Source organism: Globicephala melas, chromosome 6 (assembly GCF_963455315.2).
Source record: "Globicephala melas chromosome 6, mGloMel1.2, whole genome shotgun sequence".
Classification (NCBI taxonomy): Eukaryota; Metazoa; Chordata; class Mammalia; order Artiodactyla; family Delphinidae; genus Globicephala; species Globicephala melas.
Window position 1 is genome coordinate 69,652,831 of NC_083319.1, and position 19,724 is coordinate 69,672,554.

The window sequence follows — 19,724 nt, forward strand, 5'->3', positions numbered from 1 at the left end:
CCGTACCAACCTTTCTCTAATTGGAACCGCGGAGCGCTGGCGCTGTCTGGGCTGCGGCGGCGGCGGCGCAGGGCGAGGGAGGAAAGGCGGGGGGTGGGGGTCTTTTATTATTATTTTTGTATGTACTTACCGAGCTAGCCATGCCTGGGGGCCCGGAGGTTTGCTGGGGTGTTGTGTGGTACCCCCCCTCCCCCGCCCCCCTCAGCTGTAATTCATGAAGAGGCTGCTATGAATGAGAGCGCGCCCAGGAGCGGAGGGTAGATGGCGGACATTCTCTGCCTTTTTCCCCCCGCGTTCGCTTGCTCGCTCGCTCGCTCGCTTATTAAACTCAGCCCCAAAAGCAAAAGCAGCAGCAGCAGCAGCAGCTCCAGGGCCAGAGGATGAGATTCCGGAGCATGCGCCGTGGCGCCTGACACCGGGGCTCCGAGCCTCACGGGGCGGAGGGAGGGCGCGCGGGCGGGGCGGAGCGGGCGGGGAGGCAGAGCGAGCGAGCCAGGGGGAGCTCGAAAGAGCCAATCACCGGCCACCCACCCGAAACCCCGGCAGCCCGCACCGCCACACTGGAACGCCTCGCTTAAAGTAACAGGTTCCTGCTGGGGGGTGGGGGGAAGTAGGGAGAAGGGCGGGGAAGGGGCGCTGGAGTAGGGAGAGCGGCCAGCTGGGGAGCCATCCCAGACCCTGTGTAAACTCCTCTCGCCCTACAATAAAAAACGGATTAAAACTGCTGGAATGTAGCCACTGCCTAGAGCCCCCAGCCGCCGGAGAAGGGGTGTTAAATCAAGTCTTTGGCGTTAGTTAGCACGCTCGGGGGAGGGAGGGGGCTTTCTTTCACTTTCCACCACGTCTTTTTATGGTTTTGTGCTGAAAAGGCAAGAACTCACACCCAAACAAACTTATTTAAAGACAGAGCGAGAGAAATGCCACCCTTACAAACAAGCATCTAAAAGCAGTCGCTGAGACGGTTATAACCGGCAACAATTCCCTGGCCCCCTTCCCCATCCACTCACCCCCGCCCTTCTGCCACTGCCACCGCCACCGAAAATTTTAAAATGAAATGAACAAGAGAGAGAAACTAGAAGGCTAGTTCCTTCCCAGGGAACGCCTCCCGCGTTGGTAATCCCCGGCTGGGATGCACCACAAATTGATGCCCAGGTGAAAGCGAGATACCTGGGAGTGCTGGGTGCAGACCCTCGGGGACCAGGTTGGGAGTTTTCTTGGGGAGGCTCCCACTCCTGACAGCCTGCTGGGTTGCATAAGAACGTGGCAAATTGTCCTCTAAGGACGCGCGGGGCAACTGGGAGTCTTAAAATAGCAGATAAAGTTAACACTGGCTGTAATGTGCATAAATTGGATTATAATCTTTAGGCGTATTGGTGACAGCCAACGTAATCCATCTCTGGGTATTAATCCTGTTAGGCTCCCGGGTGATAACCAGTCGCAGGAGTGTTCCCAGAGTCGCGCTCCTGCAAAGGTTTCCACTCGGGTTGTACTTGGTCTCGGTGACCGGGGACAGAACAGCGCAGCCACGCGTGGGGCGGGGTAGGAGTACTGACTAGCTTCCTTTAGCAACACAGACAACCTTTAGAAAGGAAACGGATAAGATCTAGACAACTGATTTGAAAGTGAAATATGTGTGTAACTTCGGTTCGTTAAAGAAGGATCCTTGCATCTTCTTTGCCCTCATTCCTTTTTTGCTCTTTATCTTCTTCCTTTTCTCCCCTTTTTCCTACCTCCCAACTTCTTTCTGACTCTTTCTCTTGGCTCCATTCTCTTCTCCCTGCCTTCCCTCTTTACTTGCCTCTCTTTTATTTTTTGGCTCAACTTTCTTGCTTTCTTCTTTTCGTTTTGTCTTTCTTCAAACCACGAAAGCAAGTTGTATGGGCCCTTGGATTAAAGAGAGCGATATAGCGGGAAGGAGGTTAGCTAGGGTATCCGGGATCCTCGACGTTAATTTGTCAGTTCTCCCAGCTGCTCACGCGAAGATAACCCACATCACATCGGACCGCTTCGGGCCAATTTTAATTTCCAGTGCAAGCCTCCGATTGAAGCGGTTTGAAGCCCTAAAACTGATACTCTGCTCTCTCCCTCCCACCTACAACCAAGAAAGCTTCTTTTACCTGTGGACTCCAATTCCTCCCACCCTTTTACTGAATTTAGTATATAATGGAGAGAACAGTTGAAGATAGAAACATTTTAACCCAAGTCCAAGAGCTTAGATTTTGCAGCTGACCCACAAGTACATTGATGCGTGTCATCTTGTAGGTGTATGTGTAGTTGTGTCTGTGTGTATAAGGACTAAGTTTACATACACATTGACGAGCTATGTGTTAGGATCTATGTGAAGGATGGACCTACTCGCTATGCATTATTTAATTTTTAAATAAAATAATCAAACTGGAGAGAAGTCCTTTGGAATAATAAGATAGGAAACTGATGGTTATCTGGATGTGCCATTAATAAAGCCATTTCTTTGGTGCCCTGGTCACATTCACAGGGCTCTGTGTTGCCCTCACCTACTTCCTGTTTCTGCCCAAGCTGGTGAAGTGTATCATGATGGGGTGGGGCTGGAAAGGTCCCTGCTCTGGGGCCACTTGTGCTTTGTTCCTTCTGAATTAAACCTGGAAAATTCCCCCTTTTCCACTGCATTCTTACCATCTTACATGGCCTTGTGCGGGGAAGAATAAAGTAGGAACTTCCTGTATGCCATGATTTAGGGGTGCCAGATAAAGCCCCCTCCCTGAAAAGACCTGCCACATGGCTTACCATTCCTACGGGACACCCTCCTTTCAGGCAAGACACTGAAAGTGACTGCTGAAAAGCAAATGAGGTTCCACATATAAGCGATACCATATGATATTTGTCTTTCTCTGACTTACTACCAGGGGGGAAAGCAGGGGGGAGGGATAAATTGGGAGATTGGGATTGACATATACACACTACTATATATAAAGTAGATAACTAATAAGGACCTACTGTATAGCACAGGGAACTCTACTCAGTACTCTGTAATGACCTATATGGGAAAAGAATATAAAAAAGAGCAGATATATGTATATGTATAACTGATTCACTTTGCTGTACAGGAAACTAACACATTGTAAATCAACTCTACTCCAATAAAAATTTTAAAAAAATAAAGCCATTTCTTATAAAGTGGCAACCATTAGGCAGCGAGTCTAGCTTAGCACACAGATGAAAAAATACCAATCTATTCTTCGTTTGAGTTGACTTCAGGTTTTGGCTAACTTCTTCCAATGCCAACCGGGATGTCTTGGGATTCTCTCTATAACTCGTACTCGCGCTGAGGGACTGATGTCTCCTTTCTGAATTATGTATTTGCTGAATTCGGATTTATTATGGGAGTCACCAATAAGCCAGAGAGTCAGAGAAGGTCTTTTCCCATTATTCCTCCTTTCTCAGAGACTGCTTTAAAAACCGGAGGTGTTAATTCTTTTCTTTCTCCAGACACTGGAAATATAGATTTCGTCAGTAGATGGCGCACAGAGCCCTTCCACGGACGTCCTTACGTGACCTCTTTGCAACAAAAGGACAAGGAGGGGGAAAAAAGGAAAGATAACACAACCATGAATAATGTAGATTCAACTTTTGGGCAAAGGAATTTATGCCAGTCTTTCGATATATTATTTATAGCCTATTCTAACAAGCTATTAATTAAAAGGATTCAAAACAGAAATAACAGCAGATTAATTTTGTACCCAGCACATCTGAAGATCCTTGCACTTTAAGTGAGGTACAAATGTGAAACAACTTTTTGGGTACTTGACAATGTAATTATAGAAAGTATTTTTTTTAATTATAAAAAGGAGTTTGCAAATAAATTTTGAGACAAATTTTTTCAGTTCTAAATACAAAAAAAAATTAAATGGAAGTGATGAGGATAAAACCATTTATTTATACAAAAAGCAATTATCTTACCAAAATTCATACTGTAGTACTTAGCACAGTGTGAAGCAACATAGGGTTAGTTTTGAGGAGCAGAAAAGAAAAGCAATTGACACCATCATATCGAATAAAATGCTTGATGAAGAATAAAAGAAGACGGTGTCTGGGATGGATATTAACTCCTAAGCATTGCCACCACCATTGCCACTGCCCTACACCATCATTTTGGCTCCAGTCCTTTTATTTGCAATTGGTTTGTTTAGTTAGAAGTTGAGGCCAGTTTGGATGTTTCTAGCACAATATAACTCCTTTAAAGAGTAATTAGGGTGTCAAGGAGCAGTGGTTGCTTCTCAATAGAATTTTACTTACTTGTGATAGATTACTGATGTACAAACTCAAATAATCAAATCAATTAAAATTAACCATTGCTCATTCTTTGCTCTCTGGATTTTGGGGGAAAAGGAAGAATATGCATGGATAAAAAACAGATAATGGGACAGACATAACCAAACATCTTGCAAATATTAGACTCAGAATAATTAAGGATCTTTTTCCATAATAGTGCACTTTTTCTGTGTATTTCACCCATACATTCACTCACCAAAATGATATTTCTCCTATTCCATGTGCCATGCACAGAGTTAATCTCTAAGAATATAAGAATGACAGGGTTCCTGCTGTCACAGAGTTTATGACCCAAGGGAAATGTTTTACCAAAACCATATCTTTTTAAAATTTTTATAATGCCTACATTTGGGATAGAGATGTGTGTCACACATAAGCAAGCAGCATACAAATTTGACACGAACAGCCCAAGGACAAGAAAAAGAGTGGCACAAGATTAGAAGCCCAGGGGCATTGCCCTCAATTCTACCTTTTAATACTTAAAATAAGGTGGGAGGGGAGTAATATCTTTTTTGCAACAGCAGCCAAGGTCTAATTTCTTTTTCCTTGATCTGAAGTGTTTTCCATGTTCACTTTATTGCAGCTCTTTTAAGAAAAAAAAAAAAATCTCACAATGAAAGAAAGCTTACTAAGCCTTTTCAAGATCATGAGCATATTTTCTCATTTGATACAGAATCTCTGTTTCTTATGGAAATTTTTGGTTAAAAATGTTATTTTTTAACATTATATTTAATTCACAGTTCTAGGATAGTGTGTTGGGCACCACTGAATAGTACAAATCATTACCACTTTGAAAAAACAATTGCTTTGATACCCAATTAAGCACCTAGTCCAAGACTATTTCCAGAGATAAGAAATACACAAAGCTTTTTTAACCACCAGAGCCTCTTCATGTGTAAATTATTCCCTGAGAGTAATTTAAGCAGTGCACTTATACATTCAGAAGACAAGAATGCCTCCACAATAATAATTTATTAATTTAGTGGGCTGTATCCCTAATTTAATAAATAGCACCTCAAGGCCTGAAAATTAATCAGGGATATTATATAAGACCAACAATATGAAACAAGATAAATATTGGAGGTCAGTTGATATAGTATGATTGAAAATGTCTTCCTAATATATATGAGAATCCCAGTGAAATATTTATAGGTAAAATACATGGTAAATTGAAACTGCTTGCTATAAAACAATCTATCTAAAAAGTAGACCATTTTGCTCTATCTTTATGTATCTCTGGCATCTCTTCAAAGGCTACTGTACAATTTCCTATCTCTCTTTAGATAATGATTGGACCTCCTTGATTTTCAGTGTAAATTCTGTTTTTATATATGATTTCACCTCTCTCATTCATATATTAAGAATGGAGAGTTAAAATAATCACTTTATCCTAAAATCATAAATTATATTTTGCCTTATTTGGTAAAAATGAAAAAATAACATATTAGGCCTATGAACTAAGGTTGAGAGGTCAAACTTCAATTAAAACTGCCAGAGAAATTTAGGAAGAAGAAATTACTCCCTTCCATGTATTAAATGGTTTGAGAGTGGTTTGAAAATAATACTAAGCCTCTAAGAAGTGAGTGATTTAGTATTTTCTGGTGGGATCAGGTATCCTGGTTGAGTTAAACTATTTACAGTCAGCTCTGAATGATCCATGAGCATATTATCCACTTTGTAGATAATCTACAATGACACAATTTATGTGTGGCGTTTTTTTTAATGTAAATTTATGTTACAGTTAGGTTTTTTTTTTAACTATACAAAATGTGCATGACGGCATCTAATTTGTCAATTTCCATTCATAGCTTTTCTCACAGAAAAGCTTGTATATTAGTCCACATGCCTCTTTTGGACCCCACTTTCTAATTTTTATAAGCAATTTGTTATCCCAGAGATGGAGTGATCTGGCAAAAAACTATTGATCTAGGAAGCAACACAAATTGATAAGAAAGAAGGAATATTCATTTACCAGTGTGCTGAATTAAAAGAACTCCTAGAGGCTATTACTAATTACATAGTTTTATTATGTATTCTTCATGAAATCAAATAAGGGAAAGTTAGGGAAGGATGATTTTTTTTAATTAAAGTATATTTAATTTACAATATTATATTGGTTTCAGGTGTACAACATAGTGATTCAATGTTTTCATAGGTTATACTACAATTAAAGTTATTATAAAATATTGGCTATATTTCCTGTACTATGCAATATATTCTTTTTTTTATATAGTAGTCTGTACTTTTTAATCCCCTACCCCTATCTTGGCCCTCTCCATTCCTTCCCCTACTGGTAACCCCTAGTTTGTTTTCTGTATGTGAGTCTGTTTCTGTTTTGTTATATTCATTCATTTGTTCTATTCTTTAGATTCCACATGTAAGTGATAACATACAGTATTTGTCTTTCTCTGGGAAGGACTATCTTCTAAACTGTACTGGTAGCAATTTGGGGGAAATTTCAAGTTTTAACAAGGAGTTAAAAGTCACTTATGAATAGAAAAGAAGTTTACTTATTTCTATACAATTAGACCCTTAATATATATTATTTCAATCTTTTGGCTTCTGCTTCATGACTTTTGACATTTTGGTTTTATTATTAATTCAGTGCATTCAATTAACTTTTATTGGCTGTCCATTGAAGGTCAGCCATTGTTCTTGGTCCTTTGAAAACTCAGGATACAAGCATAGGATGCCTTTAACACCATTATTTATTTCAAGTCATTTCATAATTATTGCCTTAGAGCTGACAGGTTGTTACAAAAAATAAAAGATGTTATTAAGCACTTAACAATAAACCCTTGTTATTCACTTACATCTCTATTTAAGAAAGAAAAAAGATTTAGCCATGACATTGGCAGTAATCCTTAAGAAAGAAAGAAAGGAAGGAAAGAAGGAAGGAAGGAAGGAAAGAAAGAAAGAAAGAAAGGAAGGAAGGGAGGTTGGAATTATTTACTAAGGTCGCAAACAAGTACTGAGAGCACTTCCAAATCAAAATTTCATTTCTAAAGGCTCCAATTAGTTAATTTGGGACAATTTGACTCTCAAAAAGAATGTATGCGTCTGTAACGGTACTTTAAAAAAATTAACGAGCAGGTAAAAAGAAAAGTGTCTCCTTATAGAAAAATACTAGCTAATTAATATACATAAAAGGAATGATAGAGTTTGAAAAATCATTATTTTGCAGCAACCAACGCAGTAATAGATTTAGTCAAGGCTCACCAATATGTATTGAACATATAGAATGAAAGATTTTTGGAGACAATATTATTCACAATGATACAATGGCTCATTGCATCATTCCACATATTACATATTAATTACAAAGGGAGAAAAGAGTCTTTACAATGGAGAAATCGGCCGGACATCACTTAACCAAGTGATCAGACTTAACATCACCAATAATGAGATGAGCTGACATCATATGCCTCTTGATATGATGCAATGAAAAGCATGTATCATCACCCGTGTCGTATTCCTGCCAGAAGTGTTTGTATCTAACAGTGAGGAAGAAATTAGACAAATCCAGGTCATGTGAGACACTTTACAAGGTAACTAGCCTGGATTCTTCAAAAATCAGTATCATGGGGCTTCCCTGGTGGCGCAGTGGTTGAGAATCTGCCTGCTAATGCAGGGGACACGGGTTCGAGCCCTGGTCCGGGAGGATCCCATATGCCACGGAGCAACTGGACCCGTGAGCCACAGCTACTGAGCCTGCGCGTCTGGAGCCTGTGCTCCGCAACAAGAGAGGCCGTGATAATGAGAGGCCCGCGCACCGCAATGAAGAGTGGCCCCCACTCGCCGCAACTAGAGAAAGCCCTCGCACAGAAATGAAGACCCAACACAGCAAAAATAAATAAATAAACTCCTACCCCCAACATCTTCAAAAAAAAAAAAAAAGAAACTACATTGACTGTATTAATACAAAATTAGTGTTAAAAAAAAAAATCAGTATCATAACTGACTTCTCGCCTTAAAAAAAAAAGTGAGGAAATATTCCAGACTAAAGGCAACTAAAGAAACGTGACAACTAAATACAATACTTAATAGTTAACTAGATTCTAGATCCCAAAACTAACACAAACAATAAAACAGACAGGAAATTCCTGGAACAATTGGGGAAATTTGAATATGTACTACATATATGGTATCAAGGTTAAATTAAGTGGATGTGCTAATGGCTTTGTGGTTATATGGAAGACTCTCCTAGTTCTTAGGAAATACATGCTGAAGTGTTTAGGAAAGTGTTGTGATGTCTGTAACTTATAACTTACTCTCAAGTAGATCAATCAAAATAATAAATAAGTCCATAAAGTTATACATAGTTATAAATCGAGAGCAAGAGAGAATGCAAATGAATTGAGGTGATCATTGTACTACCTTTCCTGTAGATTTTTTTTTTCAAAATATAAGTTTTAGGTGGAAAATGATCCTCAAGATTCAAAACTAATTTCTGAATTCACAGTTCAGTATATGGTTTTTCAATAGCGTGTCTTTTTGTTTCCTAAAAAAAAAAAAAATGCTTAACAAGAACAAAAGTAGGGAAAATGAGGAGAGAAAATATTATAATCTAAAGGATTTTGTTTGAAAGAAAAGATAGAAGGTCAGAAAATTTTTTTGGCCCTTTGAGGCTTTATAATCTCCCCTTTCTGCTTATCACCAAATTTGTTTTTGAATTATAAAAGTGGGATGGCTTTTGGTTGACTGATATGTTTGAGGTCAGCATCTTTAGTGGTCTCAGCTTTTCTGGCAATGAAGGGCTCCAAAAGGGAGCAAGACACAGGACATGGGTCTGGCATGCCCTGCTGAATTAGTGACAATATTTTCATGTGAATGTTCTTTCAAAAGTAGATGCTGTATGTGAAAGGTTTCCCTCATGAGATTACAGCAATTTAAAGGTCATTCAATTCTACAGACCGCTTAATTGTGCTCCATTAAGCATTTCTCAAAAAGAAGTGTGTGTGTGTGCGTTTAATAGCATTCAAGGACTGCCAATATCAGCATTGCCTAACTTAGAAAGATTTTTTTTTTCATGGCTTTTATCACTGACCCGGTGTTTAATGCACTGACTTTCCTTTTTTATTGCTCAAGGGCAGCTGGATGAGTAGCCTTGGCTCATTTAGAAACCATCTAATGCTTTTGTTCCCAGTTAATATTTTCTTTAAAGGTCACCTACCTCTGACACCTGTCAGGTTAGCACTTCTCAGAATCAGGAATAGGACCTTTTCTTGATCCAGAACAGGCAATGCAATGTCTAAAGATCGGCCAGCAGTTTTGAACGAATAACAGATTTAAAATTACTCTTCAGGCTCTCATTTTTAGGGCCAGGATCCTTATGGGGATTTTTTTTTTGCCAACCATGTACCAGAGAGAGGAATGGGGTAAGAGTAGATAAAATAGGAACAAGGTGGAGAGCTGTGTGTTTCCGTTCGAAACTTGCGAGAGAGTGCACAAAGTCACCACTCATTCCCTAAAATGTCAGTCAGGGGCAGAGAAGGTCACTGAGAGAAATAAGTGGAGAGAAAAAAAAAAAACCTCCAAAATAAAGAACACATAAACAAGATAAATCCAAATCACTTTAAGAAAAAAATAATCCAAACTAGACCACAAAACAAAATGTATGGGAATTATAAATATAATAACTTTATTGTAGAACAATTCTTTTTACTCTAAGGGTAAAGAATTTAAAGACAGATTTTGATTTTTATTCAGTAACCCCAATGTGGTAGTTATAACTGCATATAACACAGTCCATATAGTTTCTCAGTTAATTAGTTGTTATACTGTGGTTCTTACCCAAACTGTTTACTCTGTAAACAAAAGGTACCAGGGTGTCCTTCAGAGATGTCATACCTCTTAACTTTTCCTTCAGTTAAGACTTTTAATTCTCTTATACAAACCCATACTTAAAACTGTGTACTGATCCTGCCATACCCCTGATATTTGGATTAGAGAGCTAACACACTGATCTACAAGCCAAAACTTCAGTTGAGCATGAAGGCAGAGGTCATTTGCACTTGGCAGGTAAATGATGTAAAGAGAGTTTCCAGGCCACAACACAAAATATCTCAAATCACTTTGTTTTCCTTGACTCACCAACTTGGTACAAATGTTTTCACTGTCAGACACTCAAGGCTTTGATTTTTGTTGTTTTATTTTGGGAAGAATGGAAAGAAATTATGATCCCTGTAATCCTTATTAAAAGTAAAACTGGCGCTTCTCTGTTGGCGCAGTGGTTGAGAGTCCGCCTGCCGATGCAGGGGACACGGGTTCGTGCCCCGGTCCGGGAAGATCCCACATGCCATGGAGCGGCTGGGCCCGTGAGCCATGGCCGCTGAGCCTTCGCGTCCGGAGCCTGTGCTCCGCAACGGGAGAGGCCACAACAGTGAGAGGCCCGCGTACCAAAAAAAAAAAAAAAAAAAAAAAGTAAAACTGGTTACTTTTTACAGTTACCATATAAGTGGATGACATTGCTTCTACTCCTAGATCCACCAATCTGTAAAACTATTGATGGAATATATTAGAAAAGTGTGGCACAGAAAAGAATAACCAGTTTCCCTAACAGCTTTATTTTTTAACAGATATTTATTGTACACCTATTATATGTAAAGCACACATGGAATTAAACTTTGCAGTTTTATATAGAATTCAATTGGGAAGGCAATTTGGGTGGAGTAATGAAGGCAATTTGGGTGGAGTAATGTTGGGAAGGCAATTTGGGTGGAGTGATGTTGGTTAAAGGAGAGAGAAGAAAAAAGAGAAGGCACAGGAAAGAAACACTTGGAACTATGTAGAGAAATAAGAAAATCTGCTAAAAGGCAATGCTGAAAAATGTATAAGTATTTAGTTTTTGAGTTCCTCAAGATGATATATTTCCTGGACTAAATCTACTTGTTAAAAAACAAGAAACAGTATGAATAAGATATCATGGGCACAGTTGGAATTTAAAACAACTTGGGAATGGAGAAGCAAGCTATTTATCCCTACACAGGATTCTGTCTTTATGAACAAAGGCCATCAAGGTTGAGGTGCACCCAACTTCATTTTTCCAGTTGGGATAAATTAAAACAACCTTGGTGTGGTTTTATTATAGCAGCAGTTTTTAACTTCACTCTCCCCACTCCACCCACAAATTTAATAAAATTGGTCATTTTCAAAAGCTACTTTGTGTTTCATGGGTAGAAACCTTGAAAAATTAGGTCTGAAGGTAATTGCAGAGGCTTCATTATTTAATTTTACATGTCTGGAGTCAAGAGTTCACTGAACTCATATGAATATGCATGAAAAATGCTACAAAACAGAATTAAATCAATCTTAGCAGATTGTTTTCCTTTTAAAAGTTTTAACCTAAATATAAGTTGGCTAAACTACTCCTTAATATCAAAGATAAAATGATTTTTTGGGCTTCCCTGAGGGCGCAGTGGTTGAGAATCCGCCTGCCAATGCAGGGGACACAGGTTCGAGCCCTGGGCCAGGAAGATCCCACATGCTGTGGAGCAACTAAGCCCGTGCACCACATCTACTGAGCCTGCGCTCTACAGCCTGCGAGCCACAACTACTGAAGCCCGCGTGCCTAGAGCCCATGTTCTGCAACAAGAGAAGCCACTGCAGTGAGAAGCCTGTGCACCGCAACGAAGAGTAGCCCCTCGCCGCAACCAGAGAAAGCCCATGCGCAGCAACGAAGACCCAACACAGCCAAAAATAAATAAGTTTATTTAAAAAAAAAAAAGATAAAATGATTTAACTCTTGGGTATAAGCAAGCCCAGTAGGCAAAACTGGGGAGCATAAGTAATTCTGAGCCAAGCACATTTCTCAAAAAGGAAGTTCTCTGACATCAAGAAGTTGTCTCCAAGTGGCAGACTTTCCCCAAATAACAAATTTGGGACATCTTATTCTACTGTGAATAGAAAAAAATTTTTTTCAGAATAACTTTTCATTAAGCTAATAGTATAAAATTTATTTAAACTAGAAATAAAAATGGCCCCCAAATAACTGTTAAACCAAAGGTGAAAGCAGTATTTTTTAAGCCCCCAAGTCAGTTTTCATGTTGGGATTTTTTTTTTCCTTCAGTGAACACACACAGTTTTCTAAGTACTCATTCTCTGTGAAACAGTCACGGTAAAACTAAAATAAAAATTGGGCCTTGTTTGAGCCATGTCACTTCTCATCTACTAGTCATTTAAAATCCATTTTTCAGGAAAGAATATGTTTTCACAAACAATAAAACCGTGATGGGGGAATTACATACGAAGTTGGGGGGAGGCTTCCGGGAAGATGGCGGAAGAGTAAGACTTGGAGATCACCTTCCTCCCCACAGATACACCAGAAATACACTACACGTGGAACAACTCCTACAGAACACCTACTGAATGCTGGCAGAAGACCTCAGAACTCCCAAAAGGCAAGAACCCCCCCCCCCACGTACCTGGGTAGGGCAAAAGAAAAAACAGAGACAAAAGAATAGGGACGGTACCTGCACCGGTGGGAGGGAGCTGTGAAGGACAGATTTCCACACACTAGGAAGCCCCTTCACGAGCGGAGACTGCGGGTGGCAGTGGGGGGGAAAGCTTCGGAGCCACGGAGGCGAGCGCAGCCACAGGGGTGCGGAGGGCAAAGGGGTGAGATTCCCGCACAGAGGATCAGGGCCGACCGGCACTCACCAGCCCGAGAGGCTTGTCTGCTCACCCGCCGGGAAGGGCGGGGCTGGGAGTTGAGGCTTGGGCTTCGGTCGGAGCGCAGGGAGAGGACTGGGGTTGGCTGCGTGAACACAGCCTGCAGGGGGTTAGTGCGCCACAGCTAGGCGGGAGGGAGTCCGGGTAAAAGTCTGGACCTGCCGAAGAGGCAAGAGACTTTTTCTTCCCTCTTTGTTTCCTGGTGTGCGAGGAGAAGGGATTAAGAGCGCTGCTTAAAGGAGCTCCAGAGACGGGCGCAATCCGCGGCTAAAAGCGCGGACCCCAGAGACGGGCATGAGACGCTAAGGCTGCTGCTGCCGCCACCAAGAAGCCTGTGTGCGAGCACAGGTCACTATCCACACCCGCCGTCCGGGGAGCCTCTGCAGCCCGCCACTGGCAGGGTCCTGGGATCCAGGGACAACTTACCTGGGAGAACGCACGACACGCCTCAAGCCGGCGCAACGTCATGCCGGCCTCTGCCGCCGCAGGCCCGCCCCACATTCCGTGCCTCTCCCTCCCCTCCGGCCTGAGTGAGCCAGAGTCACCGAAGCAGCGGCTCCTTTAACCCCGTCCTGTCTGAGCGAAGTACTGACGCGCTCTGGCGACCTACACGCAGAGGTGGGGCCAAATCCAAAGCTGAGCCCCTGGGAGCTGTGAGAACAAAGAGAAAGGGAAATCTCTCCCAGCAGACTCAGAAGCAGAGGACTAAAGCTCAAAAATCAACTTGATGTACCCTGCATCTGTGGAATACATGAATAGACAACGAGTCATCCCAAATTGAGGAGCCATGTGGACGAAAGGTACTCTTGGTACTGCAGTCAGGAGTCAGTGCTGTGCCTCTGAGGTGGGAGAGCCAACTTCAGGACACTGGTCCACAAGAGACCTCCCAGCTCCACATAATATCAAACGGCGAAAATCTCCCAGAGATCTCCATCTCAACACCAGCACCCAGCTTCACTCAACCACCAGAAAGCTACAGTGCTGGACATCCTATGCCAAACAACTAGCAAGACAGGAACACAACCCCACCCATTAGCAGAGAGGCTACCTAAAATCATAATAAGTTCACAGACACCCTAAAACACACCACCAGACGTGGACCTGCCCACCAGAAAAACAAGATCCAGCCTCATCCACCAGAACACAGGCAGTAGTCCCCTCCACCAGGAAGCCTACACAACCCACTGAACCAACCTTAGCCACTGGGGACAGACCCCAAAAACAATGGGAACTACAAACCTGCAGCCTGCAAAAAGGAGACCCCAAATACAGTAAGATAAGCAAAATGAGAAGACAGAAAAACACACAGCAGATGAAGGAGCAAGATAAAAACCCACCAGACATAACAAATAAAGAGGAAATAGGCAGTCTACCTAAAAAAGAATTCAGAATAATGATAGTAAAGATTATCCAAAATCTTGGAAATAGAATAGACAAAATGCAAGAAACATTTAACAAGGACCTAGAAGAACTAAAGATGAAACAACGATGAACAACACAATAAATGAAATTAAAAATACTCTAGATGGGATCAATAGCAGAATAACTGAGGCAGAAGAACGGATAAGTGAGCTGGAAGATAAAATAGTGGAAATAACTACTGCAGAGAAGAATTAAGAAAAAAGAATGAAAAGAACTGAGGAGAGTCTCAGAGACCTCTGGGACAACAATAAACACACCAACATTCGAATTATAGGGGTTCGAGAAGAAGAAGAGAAAAAGAAAGGGACTGAGAAAATATTTGAAGAGATTATAGTTGAAAACTTCCCTAATATGGGAAAGGAAATAGTTAATCAAGTCCAGGAAGCACAGAGATTACCATACAGGATAAATCCAAGGAGAAACATGCCAAGACACATATTAATCAAACTGTCAAAATTAAATACAAAGAAAGCATATTAAAAGCAGCAAGGGAAAAACAACAAATAATACACAGGGGAATCCCCATAAGGTTAACAGCTGATCTTTCAGCAGAAACTCTGCAAGCCAGAAGGGAGTGGCAGGACATAGTTAAAGTGATGAAGGAGAAAAACCTACAACCAAGATTACTCTACCCAGCAAGGATCTCATTCAGATTTGATGGAGAAATTAAAACCTTTACAGACAAGCAAAAGCTGAAAGAGTTCAGCACCACCAAACCAGCTTTACAACAACTGCTAAAGTAACTTCTCTAGGCAAGAAACACAAGAGAAGGAAAAGACCTACAATAACGAACCCAAAACAATTAAGAAAGTGGGAATAGGAACAAACATATCTATAATTACCTTAAATGTAAATGGACTAAATGCTCCCACCAAAAGACACAGATTGGCTGAATGGATACAAAAACCAGACCCATATATTTGCTGTCTACAAGAGACCCACTTCAGACCTAGAGACACATACAGACTGAAAGTTAGGGGATGGAAAAAGATATTTCATGCAAATGGAAACCAAAAGAAAGCTGGAGTAGCAATTCTCATATCAGACAAAATAGACTTTAAAATAAACAATATTAGAAGAGACAAAGAAGGACACTACATAATGATCAAGGAATCGATCCAAGAAGAAGATATAACAATTGCAAATATTTATGCACCCAACATAGGAGCACCTCAATACATAAGGCAAATACTAACAGCCATAAAAGGAGAAATCGACAGTAACACATTCATAGTAGGGGACTTTAACACCCCACTTTCACCAATGGACAGATCATCCAAAATGAAAATAAATAAGGAAACACAAGCTTTAAATGATACATTAAACAAGATGGACTTTATGGATATTTATAGGACATTCCATCCAAAAACAACAGAATACACATTTTTCTCAAGTGCTCATGGAACATTCTCCAGGATAGATCATATCTTGGGTCACAAATCAAGCCTTGGTAAATTTAAGAAAATTGAAATTGTATCAAGTATCTTTTCCAACCACAACGCTGTGAGACTAGATATCAATTACAGGAAAAGATCTGTAAAAAATACAAACACATAGAGGCTAAACAATACACTACTTAATAACGAAGTGATCACTGAAGAAATCAAAGAGGAAATCAAAAATTACCTAGAAACAAATGACAATGGAGACACGACGACCCAAAATCTATGGGATGCAGCAAAAGCAGTTCTAAGAGGGAAGTTTATAGCAATACAATCCTACCTTAAGAAACAGGAAACATCTCGAATAAACAACCTAACCTTGCACCTAAAGCAATTAGAGAAAGAAGAACAAAAAAACCCCAAAGTTAGCAGAAGGAGAGAAATCATAAAAATCAGATCAGAAATAAATGAAAAAGAAATGAAGGAAACGATAGCAAAGATCAATAAAACTAAAAGCTGGTTCTTTGAAAGGATAAACAAAATTGATAAACCATTAGCCAGACTCATCAAGAAAAAAAGGGAGAAGACTCAAATCAATAGAATTAGAAATGAAAAAGGAGAAGTAACAACTGACACTGCAGAAATACAAAAGATCATGAGAGATTACTACAAGCAACTCTATGACAATAAAATGGACAACCTGGAAGAAATGGACAAATTCTTAGAAAGGCACAACCTGCCAAGACTGAATCAGGAAGAAATAGAAAATATGAAGAGACCAATCACAAGCACTGAAATTGAAACTGTGATTAAAATCTTCCAACAAACAAAAGCCCAGGACCAGATGGCTTCACAGGCCAATTCTATCAAACATTTAGAGAAGAGCTAACACCTATCCTTCTCAAACTCTTCCAAAATATAGCAGAGGGAGGAACACTGCCAAACTCATTCTACAAGGCCACCATCACCCTGATACCAAAACCAGACAAGGATGTCACAAAGAAAGAAAACTACAGGCCAATATCACTGATGAACATAGATGCAAAAATCCTCAACAAAATACTAGCAAACAGAATCCAACAGCACATTAAAAGGATCATACACCATGATCAAGTGGGGTTTATTCCAGGAATGCAAGGATTCTTCAATATACACAAATCAAACAACGTGATATACCATATGAACAAGCTGAAGGAGAAAAACCATATGATCATTTCAATAGATGCAGAGAAAGCTTTCGACAAAATTCAACACCCATTTATGATAAAAACCCTGCAAAAAGTAGGCATAGAGGGAACTTTCCTCAACATAATAAAGGCCATATATGACAAACCCACAGCCAACATTGTCCTCAATGGTGAAAAACTGAAAGCATTTCCACTAATATCAGGAAGGAGACAAGGTTGCCCACTCTCACCACTCTTATTCAACATAGTTTTGGAAGTTTTAGCCACAGCAATCAGAGAAGAAAAGGAAATAAAAGGAATCCAAATCAGAAAAGAAGTAAAGCTGTCACTGTTTGCAGATGACATGATACTATACATAGAGAATCCTAAAGATGCCACCAGAAAACTACTAGAGCTAATCAATGAATTTGGTAAAGTAGCAGGATACAAAATTAATGCACAGAAATCTCTGGCATTGCTATATACTAATGATGAAAAATCTGAAAGTGAAATCAAGAAAACACTCCCATTTACCATTGCAACAAAAAGAATAAAATATCTAGGAATGAACCTACCTAAGAAGACCAAAGACCTATATGCAGAAAATTATAAGAGACTGATGAAAGAAATTAAAGATGATACAAGTAGATGGAGAGATATACCATGTTCTTGGATTGGAAGAATCAACATTGTGAAAATGACTCTACTACCCAAAGCAATCTGCAGATTCAATGCAATCCCTATCAAACTACCACTGGCATTTTTCACAGAACTAGAACAAAAAATTTCACAATTTGTATGGAAATACAAAAGACTCCGAATAGCCAAAGCAATCTTGAGAACGAAAAATGGAGCTGGAGGAATCAGGCTCCCTGACTTCAGATTATACTACAAAGCTACAGTAATCAAGACAGTATGGTACTGGCACAAAAACAGAAAGATAGATCAATGGAACAGGATAGAAAGCCCAGAGTTAAACCCACGCACATATGGTCACCTTATCTTTGATAAAGGAGGCAGGGATGTACTGCGGAGAAAGGACAGCCTCTTTAATAAGTGGTGCTGGGAAAACTGGACAGGTACATGTAAAAATATGAGATTAGATCACTCCCTAACACCATACACAAAAATAAGCTCAAAATGGATTAAAGACCTAAATGTAAGGCCAGAAACTATCAAACTCTTAGAGGAAAACATAGGCAGAACACTCTATGACATACATCACAGCAAGATCCTTTTTGACCCACCTCCTAGAGAAATGGAAATAAAAACAAAAATAAACAAATGGGACCTAATGAAACTTCAAAGCTTTTGCACAGCAAAGGAAACCATAAGCAAGACCAAAAGACAACCCTCAGAATGGGAGAAAATATTTGCAAATGAAGCAACTGACAAAGGATTAATCTCCAAAATTTATAAGCAGCTCATGCAGCTCAATAACAAAAAAACAAACAACTCAATCCAAAAATGGGCAGAAGACCTAAATAGACATTTCTCCAAAGAAGATATACACACTGCCAAGAAACACATGAAAGAATGCTCAACATCATTAATCATTAGAGAAATGCAAATCAAAACTACAATGAGATATCATCTCACACCAGTCAGAATGGCCATCATCAAAAAATCTACAAACAATAAATGCTGGAGAGGGTGTGGAGAAAAAAGAACCCTCTTGCACTGTTGGTGGGAATGTAAATTGATACAACCACTGTGGAGAACAGTATGGAGGTTCCTTAAAAAACTACAAATAGAACTACCATATGACCCAGCAATCCCACTACTGGGCATATACCCTGATAAAACCATAATTCAAAAAGAGTCATGTACCAAAATGTTCATTGCAGCTCTATTTACAATAGCCTGGAGGTGGAAACAACCTAAGTGTCCATCATCGTATGAATGGATAAAGAAGATGTGGCACATATATACAATGGAATATTACTCAGCCATAAAAGGAAACGAAATTGAGCTATTTTTAATGAGGTGGATAGACCTAGAGTCTGTCATACAGAGTGAAGTAAGTCAGAAAGAGAAAGACAAATACCGTATGTTAACACATGTATTTGGAATTTAAGAAAAAAAATAATGTGATGAAGAACCTAGGAGTAAGACAGGAATAAAGACACAGACCTACTGGAGAATGGACTTGAGGATATTGGGAGGGGAAGGGTAAGCTGTGACAAAGCGAGAGAGAGGCATGGAAATATATACACTACCAAATATAAGGTAGGTAGCTAGTGGGAAGTAGCCGCATAGCACAGGGAGATCAGCTCGGTGCTTTGTGACTGCCTGGAGTGATGGGATAGGGAGGGTGGGCGGGAGAGAGACGCAAGAGGGAAGAGATATGGGAACATATGTAAATGTATAACTGATTTACTTTATTATAAAGCAGAAACTAACACACCATTGTAAAGCAACTATACTCCAATATGTAAAAAAAAAAAAAAAAAGGAAAGAAAAAAAGAAGTGGGGGGGAAAAACTAGTAATTGGAAAAATTTCCATAAAATCTGAATCGCCTGTTTCTCTTGGTAAAAAAAAAAATCAGAAGATCTAGCCACCCAAGGCTCACATATCTGACCGTCAACTCAGTTGACACGGAGTCCAGGCTGCCCCATTAGACTAGGTTATCCTCCTCTGGTTACCTAGAGTTCTGCCGTCTGAATTTCACCCATTTATTCAACCAGTCTAGTCCTTGAGGCCTTTTCGGGGGTAGCGAAGATAGTCTTATCCCTAGGATCACATTGTTGACATAGAACAGATGTAGTTAATCTA

At 40.0% G+C, this 19,724-nt stretch overlaps 1 protein-coding gene across 2 annotated transcripts in view; it reads right to left on the reverse strand.

Moving 5' to 3' along the window:
- MLLT3 (MLLT3 super elongation complex subunit) overlaps positions 1 to 19,724 on the reverse strand; it is a 328,889-nt gene that overhangs the window by 264,763 nt on the left and 44,402 nt on the right. Inside the window, exon 1 of one of the 2 annotated variants that reach the window (XM_030840600.2) lies at positions 131 to 410. The exons of the other annotated variant lie outside the window; for it this stretch is intronic. Within the exon in view, the coding sequence (XP_030696460.1) occupies positions 131 to 142 (12 nt within the window). The 5' untranslated portion in view covers positions 143 to 410. Of the gene's footprint in view, positions 1 to 130; positions 411 to 19,724 lie in introns of those variants that run through there. 2 annotated transcript variants of the gene reach the window in all.